At 43.7% G+C, this 24,703-nt stretch overlaps 1 protein-coding gene across 1 annotated transcript in view; it reads right to left on the bottom strand.

Annotated features, from left to right (window-relative positions):
• pgm2l1 (phosphoglucomutase 2-like 1) overlaps window positions 1-24,703 on the bottom strand; it is a 131,431-nt gene that overhangs the window by 48,115 nt on the left and 58,613 nt on the right. Inside the window, exon 7 of the mRNA XM_080197739.1 lies at window positions 15,162-15,351. Within this exon, the coding sequence (XP_080053865.1) occupies window positions 15,162-15,351 (190 nt within the window). The remainder of the gene's footprint in view (window positions 1-15,161; window positions 15,352-24,703) is intronic.

The following is a 24,703-nucleotide window of genomic DNA, read 5'->3' as shown; positions in this document are numbered from 1 at the left end:
GTGAAGTGACACTGTGCAAATCTAGATTGCAAGATCTTCCCTCAACTAAGGGACTTTGTTCACACAGGCAGACCCAGGAATCACATTACCATTATTGGTAAGATGCTGCTCACAGTATTTCCTTCATTTATGAACTTTCACACTGAGAAAAGCAGACTTACTTGAAAACAACTGAAAAATATTCAAGTTGGAGTGTGATGGAATACTTTCCACTTGCCTGGCCAAGTGCAGTTCCAACAATACTGAAGTAGCTTGACACCATCCAGAACAAAACAGTTCACTTGATTGGTAACTCATCCACAAATATTCATGAATCCCAACACTGATTTCTGGGGAATACCACTTTCAACTCATCTCCAGCCCATCTACACCTACCCTCTGTTTCCTATCTGTTAAACCAATTTCTAATCCATGCTGTCAAGGGCCCATCAATCCCAAATATTTCTCATTTGCTAACCAAACTGCCACGTTGCACCATATCAAATGCTTTCAGAAAGTCCAAGTTTACAACATCCACAGCACTGCCCTCATCAAATGCATGTGTCACCTCATCAAAGAACTCAATTAAATTTGTCAGAATGACCTGCCCTTGACAAATCTATGTTTTGGCTGTTTAGTATTAATTTATTTTTCTCTTAAATATATACTTATCCTGTATTATGACCTCCATCAGTTTTCCCACTATTGATGTCAAGCTGACAGATATGTAGTTTCCTTGGTTATCCTTTGCCCCTTTCTTAAACAATGGCATTACATTTGCAATCCATTAGTTCCCCAGAACTAATCCTGTGTTCAGAGAGAGCTGGAAAGTTCCTGTCGCTTTTGCCACCATTCTGTAAATAGTAGTGAACAACTGATGGGTGGAGCAGGAGGGGACTCCGTGCATATCCCCATACTCAATGGTAGCAGGTCCAAGCATCTGCTGCAGAAAACATTACTGAAACTTCTGCAAATATTTTCAACCAGAAATGCCAACTGAATAATCCATCTTGGCTTCTTCCTGAGGTCAGCACTATCACAGATATCAATCGTCAGTAAATATAATTCACTCTACTTGATATCACGAGCCTACTGAATATGGCTTTGCATCTGTCTGCAGTAATGAAAATTTCTGCTCCAGAACAAGTTGAGTCCCTAGTCAAGTTGTTGTGATAATGTAGAAGTGGCTTAGATATGCCCTGTCCTCAAGCAGCAGTCCATAAGTCAAATCTAGCCAGTTATCAAAAGAGAAAATGCTGGTAGCATTTGTAAGGAGACAAAAAAGCTTACGTTTCAAGTCCAGATGACCCTTTGTCATCTGGACTTGTAAGCTCTGGGCTTTTACAAAAGGTCCTCTGAACTCGAAATGTCAGCTCATTTCTCTCCTCACAGATGCTGCCAGACTTTCCAGCATTTTCTCTTTTCGTTTCAGATTCCAGCATCCGCAGTAATTTGCTTTTATCGAGCAAATTATCATCCTATCAATGTAATTTTAACCATTAGCAAAGTAATGGAAGGTGTCTGACAATGCTATTTAATGGTATTTAGCAAAGATAATGATTCATATTACCGGCCTTATTACAGTCTTGATTCAAACATAGGCAAAGGAGTTAAAATTCAGAAGTGAGGGCAGAGTGACTGCTCTTCTACTGGATATAACATAACATAAGAAATAGGAGCAGGAGTAGGCCATCTAGCCCTTCGAGCCTGCCCTGCAGACGGGCGTAGGGTTGATAGGATTAAGGGAGTGAATGGGTGGCTCAGGGATTGGTGTGGAAGGAATGGGTTTGAATTTATGGGGCATTGGCATCAGTATTGGGGTAGGTGGGACCTGTTCGGGCGGGATGGGGTTGGTCTGAACCGTGCTGGGACCAGAGTGCTGGCGAATCGTGTAAAGAGGACTGTAGACAGGGCTTTAAACTAATTAGTGGGGGGGAGGGTGCGAGGGTAGGTGACATTACGAGGCCTAAAGTTAAGGAGATGGTACAGGTAAGGGAAGAGGCCGAGGATGTCCCAATAATAAAGGGAGTAGGGGGCATGAGTATGGTTGGTGGCGTACCGGCAAATAGGGTCCAGGTGAAGGCTGGGATGAAGGCACTTTATCTGAATGCACGAAGCATTCGGAATAAAGTGGATGAGCTGGTGGCGCAGATCAGCACAAATGGATATGATCTGGTGGCCATTACAGAGACGTGGCTGCAAGGTGACAGGGACTGGGAGCTGAATGTACAGGGGTATCAAGTGTTTAGGAAGGATAGGTGGGAGGAAAAAGGGGGGTGCGTAGCTCTGCTGATTAAGGATAGCATCAGGGTGGTAGCAAGGGATCATATTGGAGCCAAAGATCAGAAAGTGGAATCGTTGTGGGTGGAGATTAGGAACAGCAAAGGGAGGAAGACGCTGGTGGGTGTCGTCTATAGGCCCCCGAATAATGATCTAGAGGTGGGGCGGGCTGTTAACGCGCAAATAAGTGCGGCGTGCAGAAATGGGACGGCTGTAATTATGGGGGATTTCAATCTGCATATTGATTGGTCAACCCATGTTGGACGCGGTGGGCTCGAGGAGGAGTTCTTGGAATGCTGCCGGGATAATTTCCTTGAACAGTGTGTGTTGGAGCCGACGAGGGAGCGAGCAATCTTGGATCTGGTGTTATGTAATGAGGCGGGTAGAATTAGGGACCTTGCGGTGAAGGATCCTCTTGGGGAGAGTGATCATTGTATGGTGGAGTTTCTGGTGCAGATGGAGGAGGAGAAAGTGGGTTCCTGGACACACATCCTTTGTTTGAACAGAGGGGAGTACAGTAGGATGAGAGAAGAATTGGTGAATGTAGACTGGGGGAGCGTGTTGGAAGGTAGGTCTGCTGAGGAGCAGTGGAGGATCTTTAAGGAGATCTTTCTTGGTGCTCAGCAGAAATTTATTCCGATGGCCAAAAAGGACCGTAGGAGGAGAGGTAATAAGCCGTGGATAACAAAGGAGGTGAAGGAAAGTGTTAAATTAAAAGCGGAGGAATTTAGAGTAGCTAAGAGTAGTGGGCGAGAAGAGGATTGGGAGAGGTTTAAATGTCAACAAAGATTGACAAAGAAGTTGATAAAGAAGGGTAGGAGAAACTATGAAGCTGGGCTAGCGCTTAATATAAAAAAGGATAGCAAGAGTTTTTATAATATATAAAAAGGAAGAGGCTGGCTAGGGTGAACGTTGGACCCTTAGAGGATGAGAAGGGGGACTTAGTGGTAGGGGATGGGGAAATGGCTGAGGTCTTGAATAACTTTTTTGTTTCGGTCTTCACGGAGGAGGATGTGAATACTTTGCCGGGTGTTAGAGATGGAAAGGTGGTAGGACTGGCAGGTCTCAATGACATTATTGTTACTAGAGAGGCGGTGCTCGACAGACTGGAGAGGCTGATTGTGGACAAGTCCCCAGGACCAGATGGAATGCATCCGAGGGTTCTGAAAGAAATGGCGGAGGTGATAGTGGATGCCTTGGTGGTTATTTTCCAAACGTCGCTGGATTCCGGGGAAGTGCCGGAAGATTGGAAAACGGCTAATGTTATACTGTTGTTTAAGAAGGGTGCCAGGCAAAAGGCAAGGAATTATAGGCCGGTTAGTTTAACGTCTGTTGTAGGTAAAATGTTAGAATCCGTCATCAAGGGGGAAATAGCGAGGCATCTTGAGCGGAATTGCTTGATAGAGCAGACGCAGCACGGTTTCGTTAAGGGGAAGTCATATCTGAGAAATTTACTGGAGTGCTATGAGGATGTGTCTAGGGCGGTGGATAGAGGAGAGCCGGTGGATGTGGTCTTTCTAGATTTTCAGAAGGTGTTCGACAAGGTACCTCACAAGAGGTTATTGCAGAAGGTCAGGGAAGTAGGGTGTTAGCATGGATAGAGGATTGGTTGTCAAATAGGAGGCAGAGAGTGGGGGTCAATGGGTGCTATTCGGATTGGCGGATGATGACTAGTGGAGTGCCCCAGGGGTTGGTGCTGGGGCCTCAGCTTTTTACCATTTATATAGATGATCTGGAGGAGGGAACCGAGTGTATCGTGTCGAAATTTGCTGATGACACCAAGATTGGTGGAATGGCAAATTGCGCGGAGGGTGTGGAGAGTCTACAGAAGGATCTAGATAAGCTGGGCAAATGGGCCAGGAACTGGCAAATGGAATTTAATGTTGGCAAGTGCGAGGTGGTCCACTTTGGTAGGAAGAATGGTAGGAAGGATTATTACTTATGTGGCGAAAAACTGCAGCAGGCGACGGTGCAGAGGGACCTAGGGGTCCTTGTGCATGAGTCGCAAAAACCCAGCCTGCAGGTGCAGCAGGTGGTCAGGAAGGTGAATGGGATGCTGGCCTTCATAGCGAGGGGGATTGAATATAAGAGTAGGGAGGTCTTGCTGCGGCTGTATAGGGCATTGGGGAGGCCGCAGCTGGAGTACTGTGTGCAGTTTTGGGCGCCGTACTTATGCAAGGATATTTTGGCCTTGGAGGGAGTGCAGAGGAGGTTTACTAGGCTGATGCCAGAGTTGAAGGGGTTGAGCTATGAGGAGAGGCTGAATAAACTAGGTTTGTACTCATTAGAGTTTAGAAGAATGAGGGGAGATCTCATTGAGACGTATATGATGATGAATGGGATGGATAGGATAGAGGTGGAGAGACTCTTCCCGCTCAGAAAGGACAGTAGGACTAGGGGGCACAGCCTCAAGATAAAGGGGAGGCGGTTTAGAACGGAGTTGAGGAAGAACTTCTTCACTCAAAGGGTGGTGAATCTCTGGAATTCTCTGCCCGTTGAAGTGGTGGAGGCTGCCTCGCTAAATATTTTTAAGACGCGGGTTGATGGGTTTTTGATAAGAGGGGGGATTAAGGGTTATGGGGAGAGGGCGGGAATGTGGAACTGAGCCACGACAGATCAGCCATGATCTTATTGAATGGCGGGGCAGGCTCGAAGGGCTAGATGGCCTACTCCTGCTCCTATTTCTTATGTTCTTATGTTCTGCCATTCAATAAGATCATGGCTGATCTGTCGTGGCTCAGATCCACATTCCCGCCCTCTCCCCATAGCCCTTAATCCCCTCGCTTATCAAAAACCCATCAACCCGCATCTTAAAAATATTTAGCGAGGTAGCCTCCACCACCTCAACGGGCAGAGAATTCCAGAGATTCACCACCCTTTGAGTGAAGAAGTTCATAGAACATAGAACATAGAACATTACAGCGCAGAACAGGCCCTTCGGCCCACGATGTTGCGCCGACCAGTTACAAAAACAATGACCCACTAGCCTATACCAATCCCTTTTCGTCCATAAACCTATCCAGAGATCTCTTAAACGCCCCCAAACTAGACGCATTTACAACTGCAGCAGGCAGGGCATTCCAATCCCTCACCACCCGCTGGGTAAAGAACCTACCCCTGACATCCGTCCTGTAGCTACCCCCCCTTAATTTAAAGCCATGCCCCCTCGTGCTAGCTTTCTCCATCCGAGGAAAAAGGCTATCACTATCCACCCTATCTAAACCTCTAATCATCTTATATGTTTCAATAAGATCCCCTCTTAGCCGCCTTCTTTCCAACGAAAACAACCCTAGATCCCTCAGTCTCTCCTCATAGGACCTCCCCACCATACCAGGCAACATCCTAGTAAACCTCCTCTGCACCCTCTCCAACGCCTCCACATCCTTCTTGTAATGCGGGGACCAGAACTGCACACAGTACTCCAAGTGCGGCCGCACTAGAGTAGTGTACAGTTGCAACATTACACTGCGACTCCTAAATTCAATCCCCCTACCAATAAACGCCAAGACACCGTACGCCTTCTTGACAACCTTATCTACTTGATTCCCAACTTTCAGGGATCTATGTACACACACACCTAGATCCCTCTGTTCATCCACACTATTCAAAGTCCTCCCGTTAGCCCTATACTCGACACATCTGTTGCTCCTACCAAAGTGAATTACCTCACACTTCTCCGCATTAAATTCCATCCGCCACCTCTCGGCCCAGCTCTGCAACCTATCTAAGTCTCCCTGCAGACTATGACACCCTTCCTCACAATCTACCACACCTCCAACTTTGGTGTCATCAGCAAATTTACTAATCCACCCAACTATACCCTCATCCAGATCATTAATAAAAATTACAAACAACAGTGGCCCCAAAACAGATCCCTGAGGCACACCACTCGTAACTGCACTCCATGATGAATATTTACCATCCACCACCACCCTCTGTCTCCTATCTGATAGCCAATTCCTGATCCAACTTCCTAGATTACCCACAATCCCATACATCTGCATTTTCTGCAGAAGCCTACCATGGTGAACCTTATCGAACGCCTTACTAAAATCCATGTATACCACGTCAACTGCCTCCTCAACTCCGTTCTAAACCGCCCCCCCTTTATTTGTGACTGTGCCCCCTAGTCCTACTGTCCTTTCTGAGCGGGAAGAGTCTCTCCACCTCTATCCTATCCATCCCATTCATCATCATATACGTCTCAATGAGATCTCCCCTCATTCTTCTAAACTCTAATGAGTACAAGCCTAGTTTATTCAGCCTCTCCTCATAGCTCAACCCCTTCAACTCTGGCATCAGCCTAGTAAACCTCCTCTGCACTCCCTCCAAGGCCAAAATATCCTTGCGTAAGTACGGCAACCAAAACTGCACACAGTACTCCAGCTGCGGCCTCCCCAATGCCCTATACAGCCGCAGCAAGACCTCCCTACTCTTATATTCAATCCCCCTCGCTATGAAGGCCAGCATCCCATTAGCCTTCCTGACCAACTGCTGCACCTGCAGGCTGGGTTTTTGCGACTCATGCACAAGGACCCCGAGGTCCCTCTGCACCGTCGCATGCTGTTTTTCGCCATGTAAGTAATAGTCCTTCCTACCATTATTCCTACCAAAGTGGACCATAGATACCAGCTTTTGATCAATTATGGTGTCAGAGGAAATAGGAGCAGAAGGCAGCCATTTATCTTGTCAAATTTGCTCTGCCATTCAAACAGATCATGGCTGATCATATACCTCTTGCGCCATTTTTCCCACTATCTCCACATTGCTTGATGTCATTAGTATCCAGAATTAGTTCAATTCCTTTCCTGAACATGCCTGAAAATTCAGCTTTCCTAACATTCTGGGGCAGAAAACTTCAAAGATTCACCACGTTCTGGTTGGAAAAAAAATCTCCTTGTCTCCGTCTTAAATAGCCTAACCCTTATTCTGAGATTAGGTCCACTGGTTCCATACTCACCAGCCAGGGGGTATCTCTGATATATAACTAACTTGTTTTGTAACTTTCAAGCAGATCATCTTTCTAATTTCTTCAGTCCCTCCTCAGAAAACCAGCTTAGGAGTTAAAAAAAGAGGCAGCATGGACAAGTTGGGCCAAGGGGCCTGTTTCCATGCTGTAAACCTCTCTGACTCTAAAACAATTCCATCATCCCAGAGATTAGTCTGGTGAACCTCCATTGTACGTCTTCCATTGCAAGTATATCCTTTCTTAGAGGACATCAAAACTGGACACAAAACTGTTATGACTGAGAAGGCAGAGTGTGCAGTTTAACAACAATTCCACAGGCCACATCATTAGTTTAGAAGCTTAATTCATTCACCAAATTGAGCAATTAATTACCCTCGCAACTGTTAGACCCAGAATAAAAGCAAATTTTACCAAGCTTATTTTAATAAATTAATGATGGTTTTGGTCGCTTGAGCATCCTCATGTGACTTTTTTTTAAGTCCCAGTCGAGGCCTGGAGGTTCTCACCAATGGAGCTTCAGCATGGAGGAAAATAAAACTGGATTAGTCTTTTTTGAGTCAATTTCTCAGATTTCCAAATACAGACAAATTCCGCTGAACTCCCTGAAGCCTGTCCACCATCTACAAGGCATAAGTCAGGAGTGTGATGGAATACTCTCCATTTGCCTGGCTGAGTGCAGTTCCTACAACACTAAGCTCAACATCACCCAGGACGAAGCAGAGCACTTGATTAGCACACCATCAGCTACTTAAACATTCACTCTCTCCACCACTGTGCACCCATATACAAGATGCATTGCAGTAACTCACCAAGATTCCTTTGGCATTATCTTGCAAACCCACTGCTTCTACCACTTAAAAGGGCAAAGGCAGGAGATGCATGGGAACACCACCATCTGCAAATCTTCTCTTCCCAAATCTCTCTCAATCCAGATTTGGAACTATATCACTGTTCCTTCACTGTCACTGGATCAAAATCCTGGAACTGCCCCCTAAAATGCACGGTGGAAATAAAGTACTTTCATCTCATCGTGCAGTGGTTCAAGAAGAAGTTCACCACTATCTTCTCAAGGGCAATTAGGGATGGTCAAAAAGTGCTGGCCATCCCAGCAGCATTCATATGCCATGAATGTGTGTGTTAATCCAGAAACGGGAGAAACTGAATAAACACATAAAAGCATCATGGAATTTTTTTTTCTTGAGATGTAGGCATCACTGGAAAGTCAGCCAACAATATTCTATTGCCAGAGTCTGATACAGGGATCGGTGCTGGGGCCTCAACTGTTTACCATTTATATAGACGATCTGGAGGAGGGGCTGAGTGTAGGGTAATGAAATTTGCTGATGACACGAAGATGAGTGGAAAAGCAAATTGCGTGGATGGCGTGGAAAGTCTGCCGAGAGATCTGGATAGGCTGTGAGTGGGTGAGGACCTGGCAGATGGAGTATAATGATAGAAATAATAGTAGGAGGGATTATTATTTAAAGGGCGAAAAGCTGCAATATGCTACGGTGCAGAGGGACCGGGGGGTCCTTGCGCACAAATCGCAAAAACCCAGTCTGCAGGTGCAGCAGGTGATCAAGAAGGCAAATGGAATGCTGGCCTTTATAGCGAGGGGGATAGAATATAAAAGCAGGGAGGTCTTGCTGCAACTGTACAGGGCACTGGTGAGGCCACAACTGGAGTAGTGTGTGCAGTTTTGGTCGCCACATTTGCGAAATGATATATTGGCCTTGGAGGGAGTGCAGAGGAGGTTCACTAGACTGATACCGGAGATGAGGGAGTTGGACTATGAGAAGGGATTGAATAGACTGGGTCTGTACTCGTTGGAGTTTAGAAGGCTGAGGGGGGATCTTATAGAGACATATAAGATAATGAAGGGGCTAGATAGGGTAGAGGTAGAGAGATTCTTCCTGCTTAGAAAGGATAGCAGAACTAGAGGGCACAGCCTCAAAGTAAGGCAGGGGGGCCAGTTTAGATCAGAGTTGAGGAGGAACTTCTTCACTCAAAGGGTGGTGAGTCTCTGGAATTCTCTGCCCATTGAAGTGGTGGAGGCTACCTCACTGAATATATTTAAGTCACGGGTAGACAAGTTTTTGACAGACAAGGGAATTAAGGGTTATGGGGAGAAAGCGGGAAAGTGGAACTGATCCACTTCAGATCAGCCATGATCTTGTTGAATGGCGGGGCAGGCTCGAAGGGCTAAATGGCCTACTCCTGCTCCTACTTCTTGTGTTCTTATGATACAAGGAAGGTCAGTTCAGAGCACAGTTAAAAGCCAATTATGTCAATGAGGGACTGGAGTTACATATAGTTTCAGGTCAGGCAAGGATGGTAGCATTCTTCTTTAAATTACATTACTTAACTAATAAAAACAACAGGTAACATTCCAGTAATTTCATGGTCACTTTCACTGAAATCAATGGCATAATTCTAGGTTTCTGTCTTTTAAATCGACTTCAAATTCTTAAACTGTTATGGTGGGATTTCAGCTCTCATTGATAGAATTTTTAGTGCAGTAATTTAGCCATTTATATAAAAGGTAATACATTGGATATAGTAAACATGAACTTTCAAAAGGTCATGAATTTCTTATGTGCTACGTGCCAGGACATGTGTTATTAGTGACCAGGTGTTAGAAGGGATCAAAAGATCACTACAAAATTAGAAAAAATGGACAATGAAAAGATTAAAATGGCATATGAAGTTAGGTTGCAGTTTGAGCCATGAAAGTGCACAGGTTTTCTGGAATCCAGATGAAGGTTCAGCCCCTGATCTCCACTACTGTCTGCTTCCTCAGGCAGGGCAACAAGCCAAAGCAACTGCTCCCTAGTCTGCCAGACCTGTGACATTTAAAAAAGGTCTTAGCTGGCACTGGAAAGGGATTGAATTTCGGAAAACTCCATTTGTCAGTCACCATAATTCAGAAATTAATCATTTAATGTATAAATATGATTTAGATGGATACAACTGAAATACAGCATCACATACACACAAGTGTGCTATTCAAGATCATACAAGAGAAAGAAAAACAGCAGTGTAGAGGAGATGAAGCAGCAAGCGGGCTGTAGTCTATAGTCCCTCACATGAAATATGATCGTAATGAATGGTGGAGCAGGCTCGAAGGATCTAATAGCCCTCTCCTGTTCCTATCTTCTATGTTTAAGTATGTGTTAAATACACTTATTTCAAAGTGAAATAGCTGCACATCCTTGATTATAAAACAAAAGATTGAGAACATAAGAAAAAAGATCAGTTGAACATTCTTCAATTTCTGCATACAACCAGGTTAAACATTACCAGACCACAGAATGGGCCATTTGATTGATAAATACTTGCATTTGAGGCTCACCAGATTGATCTCTGGGATAAGGAGATTATCTTATGTGAGAGCTGAGCAGAATGGGTCTTTTTCACTGGTGTTTAGAAGAATGAGAGACGATCTCATTGAATTGTACAAAATTCTGAAGGGGCTCATTTGGATGGACACAGAGATTGTTTTTGCTGGTCAGGGAATCAAAGACACAGGGACACAGTTGCAGGGTAACTGGCTGATCATTTAAGACTGAGAGTTGTGAACCTTTGGAATTCTTTGCCCCAAGGATTGTGGATACTCCATGGTTGAATACAATCAAGGCTGGGATAGACAGGTTTTTGTCTCAGGGAATCAAGGGATATATGGAATGGGCAGGAAAGTACAGTTGAAGGCCAAGATCGTACTGAATGGCGGGGCAGGCTCAACAGGCCAGATGATCTACTGCTGCTCCAAATTTTTATTCCAAATCGGGGTGGCACAGTAGCACACTAGTTAGCACTGCTACTTCACAGCGCCAGGGACCAGGTTCGATTCCTGGCTTGGGTTAGTATGTGGAGTCTGCATGTTCTCCACGTGTCTGCGTGGGTTTTCTCTGGGTGCTCCGATTTCCTCCCGTAATCTGAAAGATGTGCTGATTAGGTGCATTGACCCAAACAGGTGCCAGAATGTGGTGACTAGGGGAATTTCACAGTAACTTCATTGCAGTATTAATGTAAACCTTACTTGTGACTAATAAATAAACTATACTATACTTTTAGAACATAGAACACTACAGCACAAACAGGCCCTTCAGACCACAAGTTGCGCCGATCACATCTATACCTACTAAGCCATAGACCTATCTATAACCCCCAATCCCATCAGATCCCATATACTCATCCAGAAATCTTTTAAAAGACCCCAGCGAGTTCACCTCTACCACCACCGATGGCAGCTGATTCCATTCACTCACCACCCTCAGTGTGAAAAACTTACCCCTAACATCTCCTCTGTACTTGCTTCCCTGCACCTTAAATCTGTGTCCTCTCGTAGCGACCATTTCAGCCCGGGGAATTAGCCTCTGAGAATCCACCCTATCTATTCCTCTCAACATCTTATAAACCTCTATCAGGTCGCCTCTCAACCTTCATCTCTCCAGGGAGAAGAGTCCCAGTTCCCTCAACCTATCTTCATAAGGCATGCCTCCCAATCCAGGCAACATCCTTGTAAATCTCCTCTGCACCCTTTCAACAGTTTCCACATCCTTCCTATAGTGAGGTGACCAGAACTGCGCACAGTACTCCAAGTGGGGTCTGACAAGGGTCTTATAAAGTTTATGTTCTTGTATAACACTGTCCTTAAATAATTCATGTCACGATTTAATGACCACCTCTAATTGCTCTTGAAAAGGTGATGGCAAGCCACCTTCTTCAATTGCTGCAGACTTACAGTGTAGATAAACCCAGAGTGCTGTTAGCAAGGGAGCTCCAGGGTTTTGGCCCTGTTACAATAAAGGAACAGCAAGATGTTTCCAAGACAGGATGATATGCAATATTGAAATAAACCTTTAGTCCCTGTTTTTGGCAAGGCTGTAATGGCTGGAAAAGGTAAAGGCATTGGTGAATCAGATGGGTTTTTAACAATAATCAATGATGGCCATCATTACTGAGAATAGCTTTTAATTCCAGATTTATTAATAGAACTTAAAACTACCAGCTGCTGTGGTGGGATTTAAACCCATGTTCTCAGATCAATAGCCTGAGTTTCTGGATTACTAGTTGAGTGACCTTGACTTGATTTATTATTGTCACATGTATACAGTGAAAAGTATTGTTTCTTGCATGCTGTACAGGCAAAGCATACGTTCACAGAGAAGAAAGCGAGAGTGCAGAATGTAGTGTTACAGTCATAGCTAGGGCGTAGAGAAAGATCATCTTAATGCAAGGTAGATCCATTCAAAAGTCTAATGGCAGCAGGGAAGAAACTGTTCTCGAGTCGGTTGGTGCGTGACCTCAGACTTTTGCATTATTTTCCTGACGGAAGGTGGCGGAAAAGAGAACGTCCAGGTTGCATGGGGTCCTTAATTACGCTGGCTGCTTTGCTGAGGCAGCCGGAAGTGTAGACAGAGTCAATGAATGGGAGGCTGGTTTGAGTAATGGATTGAGCTACATTCATGACCCTTTGTTGTTTCTTGCAGTCTTGGGCAGAGCAGGAGCCATACGAAACTATAATACAACCAGAAAGAATGCTTTCTACGGTGCATCTGTAAAAGTGGGTGAGAGTCGTAGCTGATATGCCAAATTTCCTTAGTCTTCTGAGAAAGTAGAGGCATTGGTGGACTTTCTTAACTATAATGTCAGCATGGGGAGACCAGGACAGCTTGTTGGTGATTGAGACACCTAAAAACATGAAGCTTTCGACTATTATTACTTTGTCCCCCGTTGGTGTAGACAGAGGCATGTTCTCCACTACGCTTCCTGAAGATGATGATAATCTCCTTAATTTTGTTAACACTGAGGGAGAGATTACTGTTGCCACTCCAGTTCACCAGATTCTCTCTGTCTCATTTCTGTAATCTGTCTCGTTATTGTTTGAGATCCGGCCCACTACGGTGGCGCCATCAGCAAACTTAAAAATTGAGTTGGAGGGAAAATTGGCCACACAGTCGTAAGGAGTATAGTAGGGGGCTGAAAACATAGCCTTGTGGGGCACTGGTGTTAAGGATGATTGTGGAGGAGGTATTGCTGCCTATCTTTACTGATTGTGGTCTGTGGGTTAAGAAGTTCAGGATCCAGTCACAGAGGGAGGAGCCAAGGCCCAGGCCAGGAGTTCGGAGAGGAATTTCGTAAGAATAATGGTGTTGAAGGCTGAGGTGTAGTCAACAAATAGGAGTCTGACATAGGTGTCTTTGTTATCTAGGTGTTCTAGGGTTGAGTGCTGTGGATCTGTTGCAGCAGTAGGCGAACTGTAGTACATCCAGGCAGGCCACTACACTATTAACTGTCCCCTGAGGCGGCCTAACAAATCGAGTCATTCAGAAGATCCAGCACCGGTTTCTCAGGGAAACTAGGGATAAGCTAAACTAGTGTTTAGCGATGCTGCGTCACAATACCAGGGACCTGGGTTTAATTCCCAGTTTGGATCACTGTCTGTGTGGAGTCTGCATGTTCTCCCCGTGTCTGCATGTGTTTCATCTGGGTGCTCTGGTTTCATCCCACAGTCTGAAAGACATGCTGGTTAGTTGAATTGGACATGCTAAATTCTCCCTTAGTGTACCTGAACAGGCGCCGGAGTGTGGCGAGTAGGGGATTTTCACAGTAACTTCAATATTGTAAGTCTATTTGTGACACTAATAAATAAACTTTAAGAAAAAGCAATGCACACATCCCAAAAATGAGAAGTAACAATGAAACTGAATGCAACTTTTGAAACTGATATGATGCAGCAGTTTTGTGGGGATAGAATGGCATTGAAAACAAACAAATTCTCATAATCCAGTTTATATATCATGTTCAGTGGTTGCCCCTCATTTCTTTCTCGGCAGACCAGTGCTCATACTCCTCATTCTCCAATTGTAAGAAATATGTAGGGAATGAAGGAGAATGACATATCTGATAATATTTACAATACCAACTATGGAAATATTATTCTATAATTTTTCTCCATTTTAAAATCAATATTGGGGGTTTGAAGATGCAGCAGAAATCTTGACCCCTAAACTTCACTATCAATATTCTCTCAACAGACAGTGACTTCTTTTCAGTTGTGCCCACATTGACATACTTAAATCAAACTACCATAGCTCAACTGGCAGCCCAATTTAAATTTTAAAATCGCCATGCCTATTTCCAAGCACTGAAAAATCCTGTCAGGGAGATGGAAATGGGGTTTTATCTACTTAAAGTAGGGGCTTTATTTTATAATATTCCTCATGAATTAGAAGGACTGTTGCTTCTGCTCACCGTAACCTTCTTAAGGGCAACTAAGGATGCGTAAGAAATGCTGGTCCATCCAGTGGTGCTCACATCCCATGAAAGAATGAATAAAAAATGCATGTTTTCTAAGAGAAGCTGAGAGGAAATTTGATTGATGCATTCAAAATCACAAAGTAGAAACTGATCCCATGGCTGGAAGGTTAAGATCAAGTGACAATAATTTAAGGTGAATGGAGGATGAACCAACAGACATGACATGCCAAAAGGTCTTTATCTGTGACCTAACCATTCTGTGATTCCATCAGCAGAATTTTCCCATTCCCCTGCCATGGGAATCACAGAAGGCGGAACAGGATCATGCAAAGGTCTGTTGACCTCAGGTGGGAATTTCCGCCCTTGGAGAGAGTTGCTGGAAAATCGTGCCCAACATAGCATTATTGGTGAAGTTTGCTGTCTTTTGATGAATACAAAAGGAGAGAGATGTTATAATCTCTCTTGCTAATGAGAGACAGCAAGTTGGCATTTTGCTTTAAATCTTTCCTTGTTTATATTAATTGACGTTAATCAGGAACAGGGGAAATGGAAAGCTGTTGATTCACAACCATTTGTTTGCCACTATTGCTCAAAGTCAAAATCTACACTAATATATACAAAAGTTCAAGGAAATGGTAGCTTGTTTGAAATAGCATGAAAAATTTATTACCAGTACGCATTCGCCCTCCTCTGGATTAGGACATTTGACAGTTGAAAACTCTGGATCTGGATCCTTCTGTTCTGGAACTGGAATGGGTGGAGCAAAGTCAAATGCCTTGAAAGCTGACTGCACATACTCGTGCCCAACACCATGAAAGGAAGTGTGCACGAACTTGAGCGATGTCTTTCTGTTAAGTTCTCTAAATGGTAGGAAACAAGCACCTCAGTGTCCAACATTGTGGAGGTAGCGAGTTAACACAGCACTCATGTTAGGGATGGGAACAGGCTAGAATTATTAGTTAGACAAATGCTGTTTATTGACTGAATTGCATAAGTTAAAGAAACAGATTAGAACTCAAGCTTCAAAACAAGAATGATGTACAGGGCATCAGCAGCTAACCATTGGCATTGTAATAAATAAAAAGGATTTTCATTAATTGACATTTTTTTGAAGGAAGGTGGTGGTGGGAGAAGAGGAACTGGGAGAGAACGGATAAAAATGAAGGAGTGATCTAGGAACAAACCAAACACATGCCAATTATTCAACGAACAAGGAAAATCCAACAATTATTGATTCCTCTAGAACAACTTAGAACGCCAAATGTTGCAGCTATAATATGAACATGATTGTAATCAACACAATTGTAAAAAGTAGAAGTACTTTTTGTTTAAAAACTTAGATATGAATCAAAACTTAATTAGTTTTAAAAAAGTGTGAAGTAGAAAATAGCAGCAAAAGGATCAAAATAAATGGGTTAGCTCTAGTAGTTAAGTGACCAATGGGTTAAAACATCAAGGTAGCATACAGACCAGGATTAATCCTCGCTTGGGCATTATATAATTTTCGAGCAAGTACAATTGATTGCAGCCTTCTAAGCTAGTGAGAGGGAGACATGTGCAGTAAAAAAGGATGAAGAGAGTGTGGAAACAACCAGAATTTCGACTTCTGACTGCTAGGAAGTGGCATCTGCTGTGGACCTGTTGAGGCAATAGGCGAACTGTACTGGGTCCAGGCAATCTGGGAGACTGGAGTTGGCGTGCACCATGACTAACCTTTCGAAGCATTTGGATGTCAGAGTCACTGGGCAGTAGTCATTAAGGCACACTGTCTGACTTTTCTTTGGTATAGGAACGATGTTCATCTTCTTGAAGCAGATAAGAACCTCAAATCGGAGTAAGGAGAGGTTAAAGATGTCTGTGAATACCCCGCCAGCTGGTCTGCACAGGATCTGAGTGTTCATCCACGAACTACATCCGGGTTAGTCACTTTCCTTGGATAGACTTTCAAGGCAGCCAGTCTGACGTCTGCAATGGTGACCTCGGATACCAGTTCAACCAAAGATGTCAGGGCTGGTGAGTCCTTTCGCTCACCACTTGCTCAAAACAGAATGCATTGAGCTCGGCAGAGAGGGATACATTGTTGCCAGTGAGTCTACTTGTCTTCACCTTGTAACCTTGTCATGAAGACCTTGGCACAATCAATGGGTGTTCGGCTAGCCTGAGACTCTACTGTTGGACTGGTATTGTCTCTTGGCATCTCTCATGGGGCGGCAAGGTGGTTAGCACTGCTGTCTCACAGCACCAGGGATCTCGGTTCAAATCCCGCTTGGGTCACCATCTGTGCAGACTCCTAGTGTCTGCGTGGGTTTCCTCCAGGTGCTCCGGTTTCCACTCACTCCAAAAGGCATGCTGGTTAGGTGCATCAGCCACGCTAAATTCTCCCTCAGTGTATCTAAACAGACGCTGGAGTGTGGCAACTAGGGGATTTTCACAGTAACTTAATTGCAGCATTAATTAATATAAGCATACTACTGACACCAGTAAATAAACTTTAAAATAAATAAATGGTTCTCCGTGAGTTGTAACTGGATTTCTTCTATAGGTCCAGGTCAACTGACTTGAACGTTTCCGATCTGGACTTCAGTAGGAGTGGATGCCCCTGTTCATCCATGGATTCTGGTTGGGAAACACTCAGATTGGCTTCTTTGGCATACATTCTTCTACACACTTACTGTAGTGGTGTATTCATTTAGGTTCGTTGCTGAGTTCTTGAAAATTGACTTGTCCACCAACTCGAAGCAGTCCCAAAGGAGATCATCTGATTCCTCAGAAAAACACTGTATGACTTTCTTCATTGGATTCTTGTGTTTCAGCTTTTGATTGTAAGCTGGGAGCAGGAGCACGTAATGGGTGGAAAATAAAGCATAGGCATGTTTGATTTTTGTGTAGCAGTGGTCGAGGACGTTTGTGCCTTTGGTGGGACAGGAGACATGTTGATGGTATTTTGGTACGCCACTCTTGAGCTTAGCCTGGTTGAAGTCACTGACAATGATGAACAAGGCCTTAGGATGTTTTGTCTCTAGGCTTTTAGTAGTGATATATATTTCATCAAATGCAGTTTTCACATCGCATTGGGGTGGATATAAACTTCTGTCAGGATAGCAGAGGTGAATTCCCACGGTAAGAAGTAGGGGTGGCATTTCAGCGTCAGGTACTCTAATCCCAGGGAGCAGACTATCAGGACTATAAGTCAATCAGTGCTGAATCAAAAATGGACAAAATGACTCATGATATTTTACAGGACATTTTGTAACATTAACATAAAGGAATCCAGCATGGAAATAACAAAAGCAACACGTCAAAAAGTGAAAATTCACAGAATTCTTTTAAGTGGAACTAAATTAGTGCATAAATAGTATGTAGGCAACAACGTTTTTTAAAAAAGCTGCTCAAATCAAGTTTCTTTAGAATTGAGAAACCAATTCAAGAGCAACAGTACAAAATGGTGCTGAAAGTAAGAGGGATAAAGAACCAAGTTGGGAAATATAGATAAAATGCTAATGATCTTATGCAGAAGGCTGGGCAAAAAAACTGAGGAGTCCAATAGTTGGTAAGAAAAGGCTTCTCATAGTGCCATATTTCTGAAAGGAAGCAGACTTGAGGAACTTAGAAAAAGTAGCTGACTGGATTAGGTTGCCAGGCAATACCTATAGAGATTGGACAAACTGGAGACGGAATTGGACAAATTGAAGATGGAAGTATCATGCGAGTTGCCTCAGAGTACTTAAGTGTCCATTAAGAGATGAAAATTAGAGGATAGATGGAAGTAAGTGCTGGTCTCCCATTAAGAGTACATCATAAAGCAGTCAATAAGGGAAGTCAAAGGCTATAATTCAACTTGAAGGCATCTACCTACAATCCAAAGTTTGCTGTTTTGAATGCCTGCAACATATTGGTAAAACTCCATGTGGAGTGCTGTGTCAGTTTTCCCCTCATTTTGAAAATGATTAAAATTCTGACAATAATAATTCTTAATGCCAAGTCAGGCTAGGCTTCAACTATCCATTGTAAAATACAAATATTACATTATAATGTGTGACTTAACATACTGTTTATATTGTACTTCAGTCAAATGTGGTTGAGAAAAAGCCTAAATATTACCATGCCTTATAAAGGAGTTGACATGTTCTGCCGCAACACATCTTAAATCCTACATCATTTAACTACAGTACACCACAGCTTTTGTGCTCCATGTATTTGAAAAGTTTATTAAAACAAGTTTCAAAATGAAACCAGTGGTTGTATTACAAATGACAAGAGTTAACTGGTAATTTAATCAAGGCAATATTGCAAAGTTTGGAGTTCAGAGATTGTTAAATGACACTGGAGCTTTTTGGTTCAGAGTACTGTCAGGAATACTGCTTTGTATTTCTGTCAGCCATCTCTAATCTGCACTGTACAGTATATTAGGGTTTAGGATTAAAGAAACACAACATTTTAATGGTTTTTCAGAATTTTCTGCAGACTACGCTTTATATTTTAAGTATGTATTTAAAACAAAGAGACTGGTTAAGTGTTTCCCCCTTCCTACCATTTAACAGACTAAAATTAATGATAAAAACTACTGGAAATACTCGGGTTAGGTAGCAATTAGTTACATTCAATGCAAGTGTGAGGATGTTGATATTATGGATGTTATACTTTATGAAAGTAGCCATAAACTAATGTAATAAAACATGTGACTACAGACATTTAAACATGGCCAGTATTTGATTCTGTGGCCAATATTTGGTTAAACACAGATCTGTAGAAAGGAACTCTGCAGCCACTTGTTAGGCTTCAATATCTCACTGGCTACAGGGGAGGTCCCAGAAGATTCGAGAATAGCCAATGTTATTCCTTTGTTTCAGGAGGGTAGCAAGAATAACCCAGGTAATTACAGGCCGGTGAACCTTTCGTCAGTGGTAGGGAAATTATTGGAGAGGATTCTTCGAGACAGGATTTATTCCCACTTGGAAATAAGTGGACGTATTAGCAAGAGGCGACATGATTTTGTGAAGAGGAGGTCGTGTCTCATTAACCTGATCGAGTTTTTTGAGGAAGTGATGAAGATGATTGACGAAGGTAAGCAGTGGATGATGTCTACATGGACTGTGACAAGGCCCCTCATAGCAGATTAGTAAAGAAGCTGAAGTCGCACAGGATCAGGGGTGAGTTGGCAAGATGGATACAAAACTGGCTCGGTCATAGAAGATAGAGGGTAGCAATGGAAGGGTGCATTTCTGAATGGAGGGTTGTGACAAGTGGCGATCCTCAGGGATCAGTGCTGGGACCTTTGCTGTTTATCATATATATAAATTATTTGGAGGAAAATGTAACTGGTTTTGATTCGTAAATTAGCAGCCAACACAAACCTTGGTGGAACTGCAGATAGTGATGGAGACCGTCAGAGGATAGAGATCAATTGGAGACTTGAGTAGGGAGATGGCAAATGGAGTTTAATACGGACAAATGTGAGGTAATGCATTTTGTAAGGTCTACTAAACATGGGAAATACACAGTAAATGGCAGAGCCCTTAAGAGTATTGATAGGCAGAGGGATCTGGGTGTACAGGTACACAGATCACTGACAGTGGCAATGCAGGTGGAGATGGGTAGTCGAGGCAGCATACGGCATGCTTGCCTTCATTGGCCGGGGCACTGAGTTTAAAAAGTGGCAAATCATGTTGCAGCTTTCTTGAACCTTAGTTAGGCCACACTTGGAATATGGTGTTCAATTCTGATCGCCACACTACCAGAAGGACGTGGAGGCTTTGGAGAGGGTATAGAGAAGATTTACCAGGATGCTGCCTGGTAATGGAGGGCATTACGAGGAGAGTTTGAAGAAACTTGGTTTGTTCTCATTGGAACAAAGGACGTTGATGGGTGAACATAAGAACATAAGAACATAAGAAATAGGAGCAGGAGTAGGCCATCCAGCCCTTCGAGCCTGCCCCGCCATTCAATAAGATCATGGCTGATCTGTCGCTGCTCAGTTCCACTTTCCCGCTTTCTCCCCATAACCCTTAATCCCCTCTCTTATCAAAAACCCATCAACCCGCGTCTTAAAAATATTTAGCGAGGCAGCCTCCACCACTTCAACGGGCAAAGAATTCCAGAGATTCACCACCCTTTGAGTGAAGAAGTTCCTCCTCAACTCTGTTCTAAACCGCCCCCCTTTTATCTTGAGGCTGTGCCCCCTAGTCCTATTGTCTTTTTTGAGCGGGAAGAGTCTCTCCACCTCTATCCTATCCATCCCATTCATCATCTTATAAGTCTCAATGAGATCGCCCCTCATTCTTCTAAACTCTAACAAGTACAAGCCCAGTTTATTCAGCCTCTCCTCATAGCTCAACCCCCTTAACTCCGGTATCAGCCTAGTAAACCTCCTCTGCACTCCCTCCAAGGCCAAAATATCTTTGCGCAGGTGCGGTGCCCAAAACTGCACACAGTACTCCAGCTGCGGCCTCACCAATGCCCTATACAGCTGCAGCAAGACCTCCCTACTTTTATATTCAATCCCCCTCGCTATGAAGGCCAGCATCCCATTCGCCTTCCTGACAACCTGCTGCACCTGCAAGCTGGGTTTTTGCAACTCATGCACAAGGACCCCGAGGTCCCTCTGCACCGTCGCCTGCTGCAGTTTTTCGCCACGTAAGTAATAGTCCTTCCTACCATTCTTCCTACCAAAGTGGACCACCTCACACTTGCCAACATTAAATTCCATTTGCCATTTCCTGGCCCATTCGCCCAGCCTATCTAGATCCTTCTGCAGACTCTCCACACCCTCCGCACAATTTGCCGTTCCCCCTATCTTGGTGTCATCAGCAAATTTCGACACCATACACTCGGTTCCCTCCTCCAGATCATCTATATAAATGGTAAAAAGCTGAGGCGACCCGATAGAAGTCTACAAGATCATGAGGGGTATGGACTGTGTAGATAGTCAGAAGCTTTTTCCTAGGGTGGAAGAGTCAATTACTAGGAGGCATAGATTTAAGATGCGAGGGGCAAGGTTTAAAGGAGATATACGAAGCAAGTTTTTTTTTAAAACAGGAGATGGTGGGTGCCTGGGGGAAGTAGTAGAAGCAGACACGATAGTGACTTTTAAGGGCGTCTGGATAAATACATGGATAGGATGGAAGAGAGGGATATGGTCCCCGGAAGAGTGGGGGGTTTTTGTTCAGTCGGACAACATTGTTGGTTCAGGCTTGGACGGCCGAAGGATTTGTTCTTGTTTTTCTTCATTGTTTAAGAATGAACCATGTTTCAGTAATATGAAATCACCAGATCTTGGTTTCTCAAGTGCGATATTGAACAAAGGAGACTATTTGAGCTCAATTTGGGGGAGTCATAGTCATAGATCTCTATAGCACAGTAAAAATGCCCTTCAGCCCATCTGCACCAGTCAAAAGACAAACCACCTAACTATTCTAATTCCATTTTGCAGCATTTGGTCCATAGTCTTATATGCCTTGACATCATAAGTGCATAATTTCTTAAATGTTATGAGGATGATCTGGAGGAGGGAACCGAGTGTAGGGTGTCGAAATTTGCTGATGACACCAAGATTGGTGGAAAGGCAAATTGTGCGGAGGGTGTGGAGAGTCTGCAGAAGGATCTAGATAGGCTGGGCAAATGGGCCAGGAAATGGCAAATGGAATTTAAATGTTGGCAAGTGTGAGGTGGTCCACTTTGGTAGGAATAATGGTAGGAAGGACTATTACTTGCGTGGAGAAAAACTGCAGCAGGCGACGGTGCAGAGGGACCTCGGGGTCCTTGTGCATGAGTCGCAAAAACCCAGCTTGCAGGTGCAGCAGGTGGTCAGGAAGGCGAATGGGATGCTGGCCTTCATAGCGAGGGGGATTGAATATAAAAGTAGGGAGGTCTTGCTGCGGCTGTATAGGGCATTGGTGAGGCCGCAGCTGGAGTACTGTGTGCAGTTTTGGGCGCCGTACTTACGCAAGGATATTTTGGCCTTGGAGGGAGTGCAGAGGAGGTTTACTAGGATGATGCCAGAGTTGAGGGGGTTGAGCTATGAGGAGAGGCTGAATAAATTAGGCTTGTACTCGTTAGAGTTTAGAAGAATGAGGGGAGATCTCATTGAGACGTATAAGATGATGAATGGGATGGATAGGATAGAGGTGGAGAGACTCTTCCCGCTCAGAAAGGATAGTAGGACTAGGGGGCACAGCCTCAAGATAAAGGGGGGGCGGTTTAGAACGGAGTTGAGGACGAACTTCTTCACTCAAAGGGTGGTGAATCTCTGGAATTCTCTGCCCGTTGAAGTGGTGGAGGCTACCTCGCTAAATATTTTTAAGACGCGGGTTGATGGGTTTTTGATAAGAGAGAGGATTAAGGGTTATGGGGAGAGGGCAGGAATGTGGAACTGAGCCACAACAGATCAGCCATGATCTTATTGAATGGCAGGGCAGGCTCGAAGGGCTAGTTGGCCTACTCCTGCTCCTATTTCTTATGTTCTTATCTCCACAGTGAGTTCCAGACTCCCATCACCCTATGGGTGAAAAAATAATTCCTCACAGCCCCTCTCAACCTCCTGCCCCTTAGTCATTGTTTCCTTCCACCAAAGGAAAAAGTTTCTCTCTGTCTCCTCTGTCTATGTGCCTCATAGTCTTATACATCTCAAAACATTTCATGTCCCCACTCAGTTTCCTCTGCTCCAAGGAAAACAATCCCAATCTATCCAATCTCACTTCACAACTAAACCTCTCCAGGCCAGGCAACACTTTGGTAAATCTCCTCTGCCCTTGCCTCATCTGTGGTTTATCCAAAGCCTTAAACCACTATGTGACTCTTTTATAAACAGTGGATACGGGTAAAAAGTTTTCAGCTTCTTTAAAACAGCTTAGTTACCTTTCCTTGTAAAATATTAACTGAACAATCATTGTCAGTTGCTATTGCTCGGGCACCAAATGTGTTAACTCTGCAGACATGTGACAGAGATTAACGGTCAGGAACTACAATATAATACTCTAATTATGTTAAGAGTTGTGGGTTTTAACAAAAGAAATGGTTTACACATATGGATTCAAAGTAACAACAGATTTATTGAAGAGCTGCACTGTACTCTGCACAGAGTACAAATCAAAAGCAAAACAGCAGCCTGTAGTAACATCCTAATAACATCACTATCAAATCATATGATCAGTTCTTATAGCAACCTGCAACCCTTCTAAATATACAACTAATACACAGATTGCTTTATTCCAGAAATATGTTCGAAATATCTAAAGCAGCAGCTGAAAAAATCATAACTGAAGGCCATCTACAATCCTTTCCCCCCTTACTTCACAATCATGATAACAAATTACTACAACGTTATACATAGAATCAATAATCTGCTTGACAGTACAACTCATCTTTATCATTGACTTTCTTTTTGACTTATACAATCAGTTGGACATCTATTCCTCTTTGATTGTATTGGATATTGTAGAATCTGGCTCTTCTTGACCCTAAAAATATAGAAACATAGAAAATAGGTGCAGGAGTAGGCTATTTGGCCCTTAGAGCATGCATGGCTAATCATGCACTTTCAGTATCCCACTCTCTCACCATACCTCTTGATTCCTTTAGCCACAGGGGCCACATCGGCTCTCTCTTGAATATATCTAATGAACTGGCCCCAATAGCTTTCTGTGGTACAGCATTCCAAAGATTCACAACTCTGAGTAAAGAAGTTCTTCTTTATCTCAGTCCTGAATGGCTTACCCCTTATTTTGAGACCGTGACCCTTAATTCAGCACTTCCCCAACATTGGGAAAATTCTTCCCACGTCTAGTCAGTCCAGTGTCATCAGGATTTTATATGTTTCTACGAGACTCTCTCACATTCTTCTAAATTCCAGTGAGTACAAGCCCAGTCGATTCAGTCTCTCTTCAAATGTCAGTCCTATCTTTCCAGGAATCAGATTGGTGAATCTTCACTGGACTCCCTCAATAGCAAGAATATCCTTCCTCAGACTAGGAGACCAAAACTGCACACAATACTCAAGGTGTGGCATCATGAGCGATATGGACAGTGTGAGTGAGGAGCAAAATTTTTAAAAGCTATAAGGTTTCCAGCCTCCAATACCTTCCCAGGCAGTACATTCCACAGGTTCCCACTACCGCTGGGTGAAAATTTTCTTCTCAAACCCCTGAATCTCCTGCCTCTTACCCTAAAACTATGCCACTCATTATAGAACCTTCAACCAAGGAGAGCAGCTGCTCC

Source organism: Carcharhinus amblyrhynchos, chromosome 10 (assembly GCF_965287045.1).
Source record: "Carcharhinus amblyrhynchos chromosome 10, sCarAmb.v2.hapA, whole genome shotgun sequence".
Taxonomy (NCBI): Eukaryota; Metazoa; Chordata; class Chondrichthyes; order Carcharhiniformes; family Carcharhinidae; genus Carcharhinus; species Carcharhinus amblyrhynchos.
This window is presented reverse-complemented; position numbering and strand designations above follow the sequence as displayed.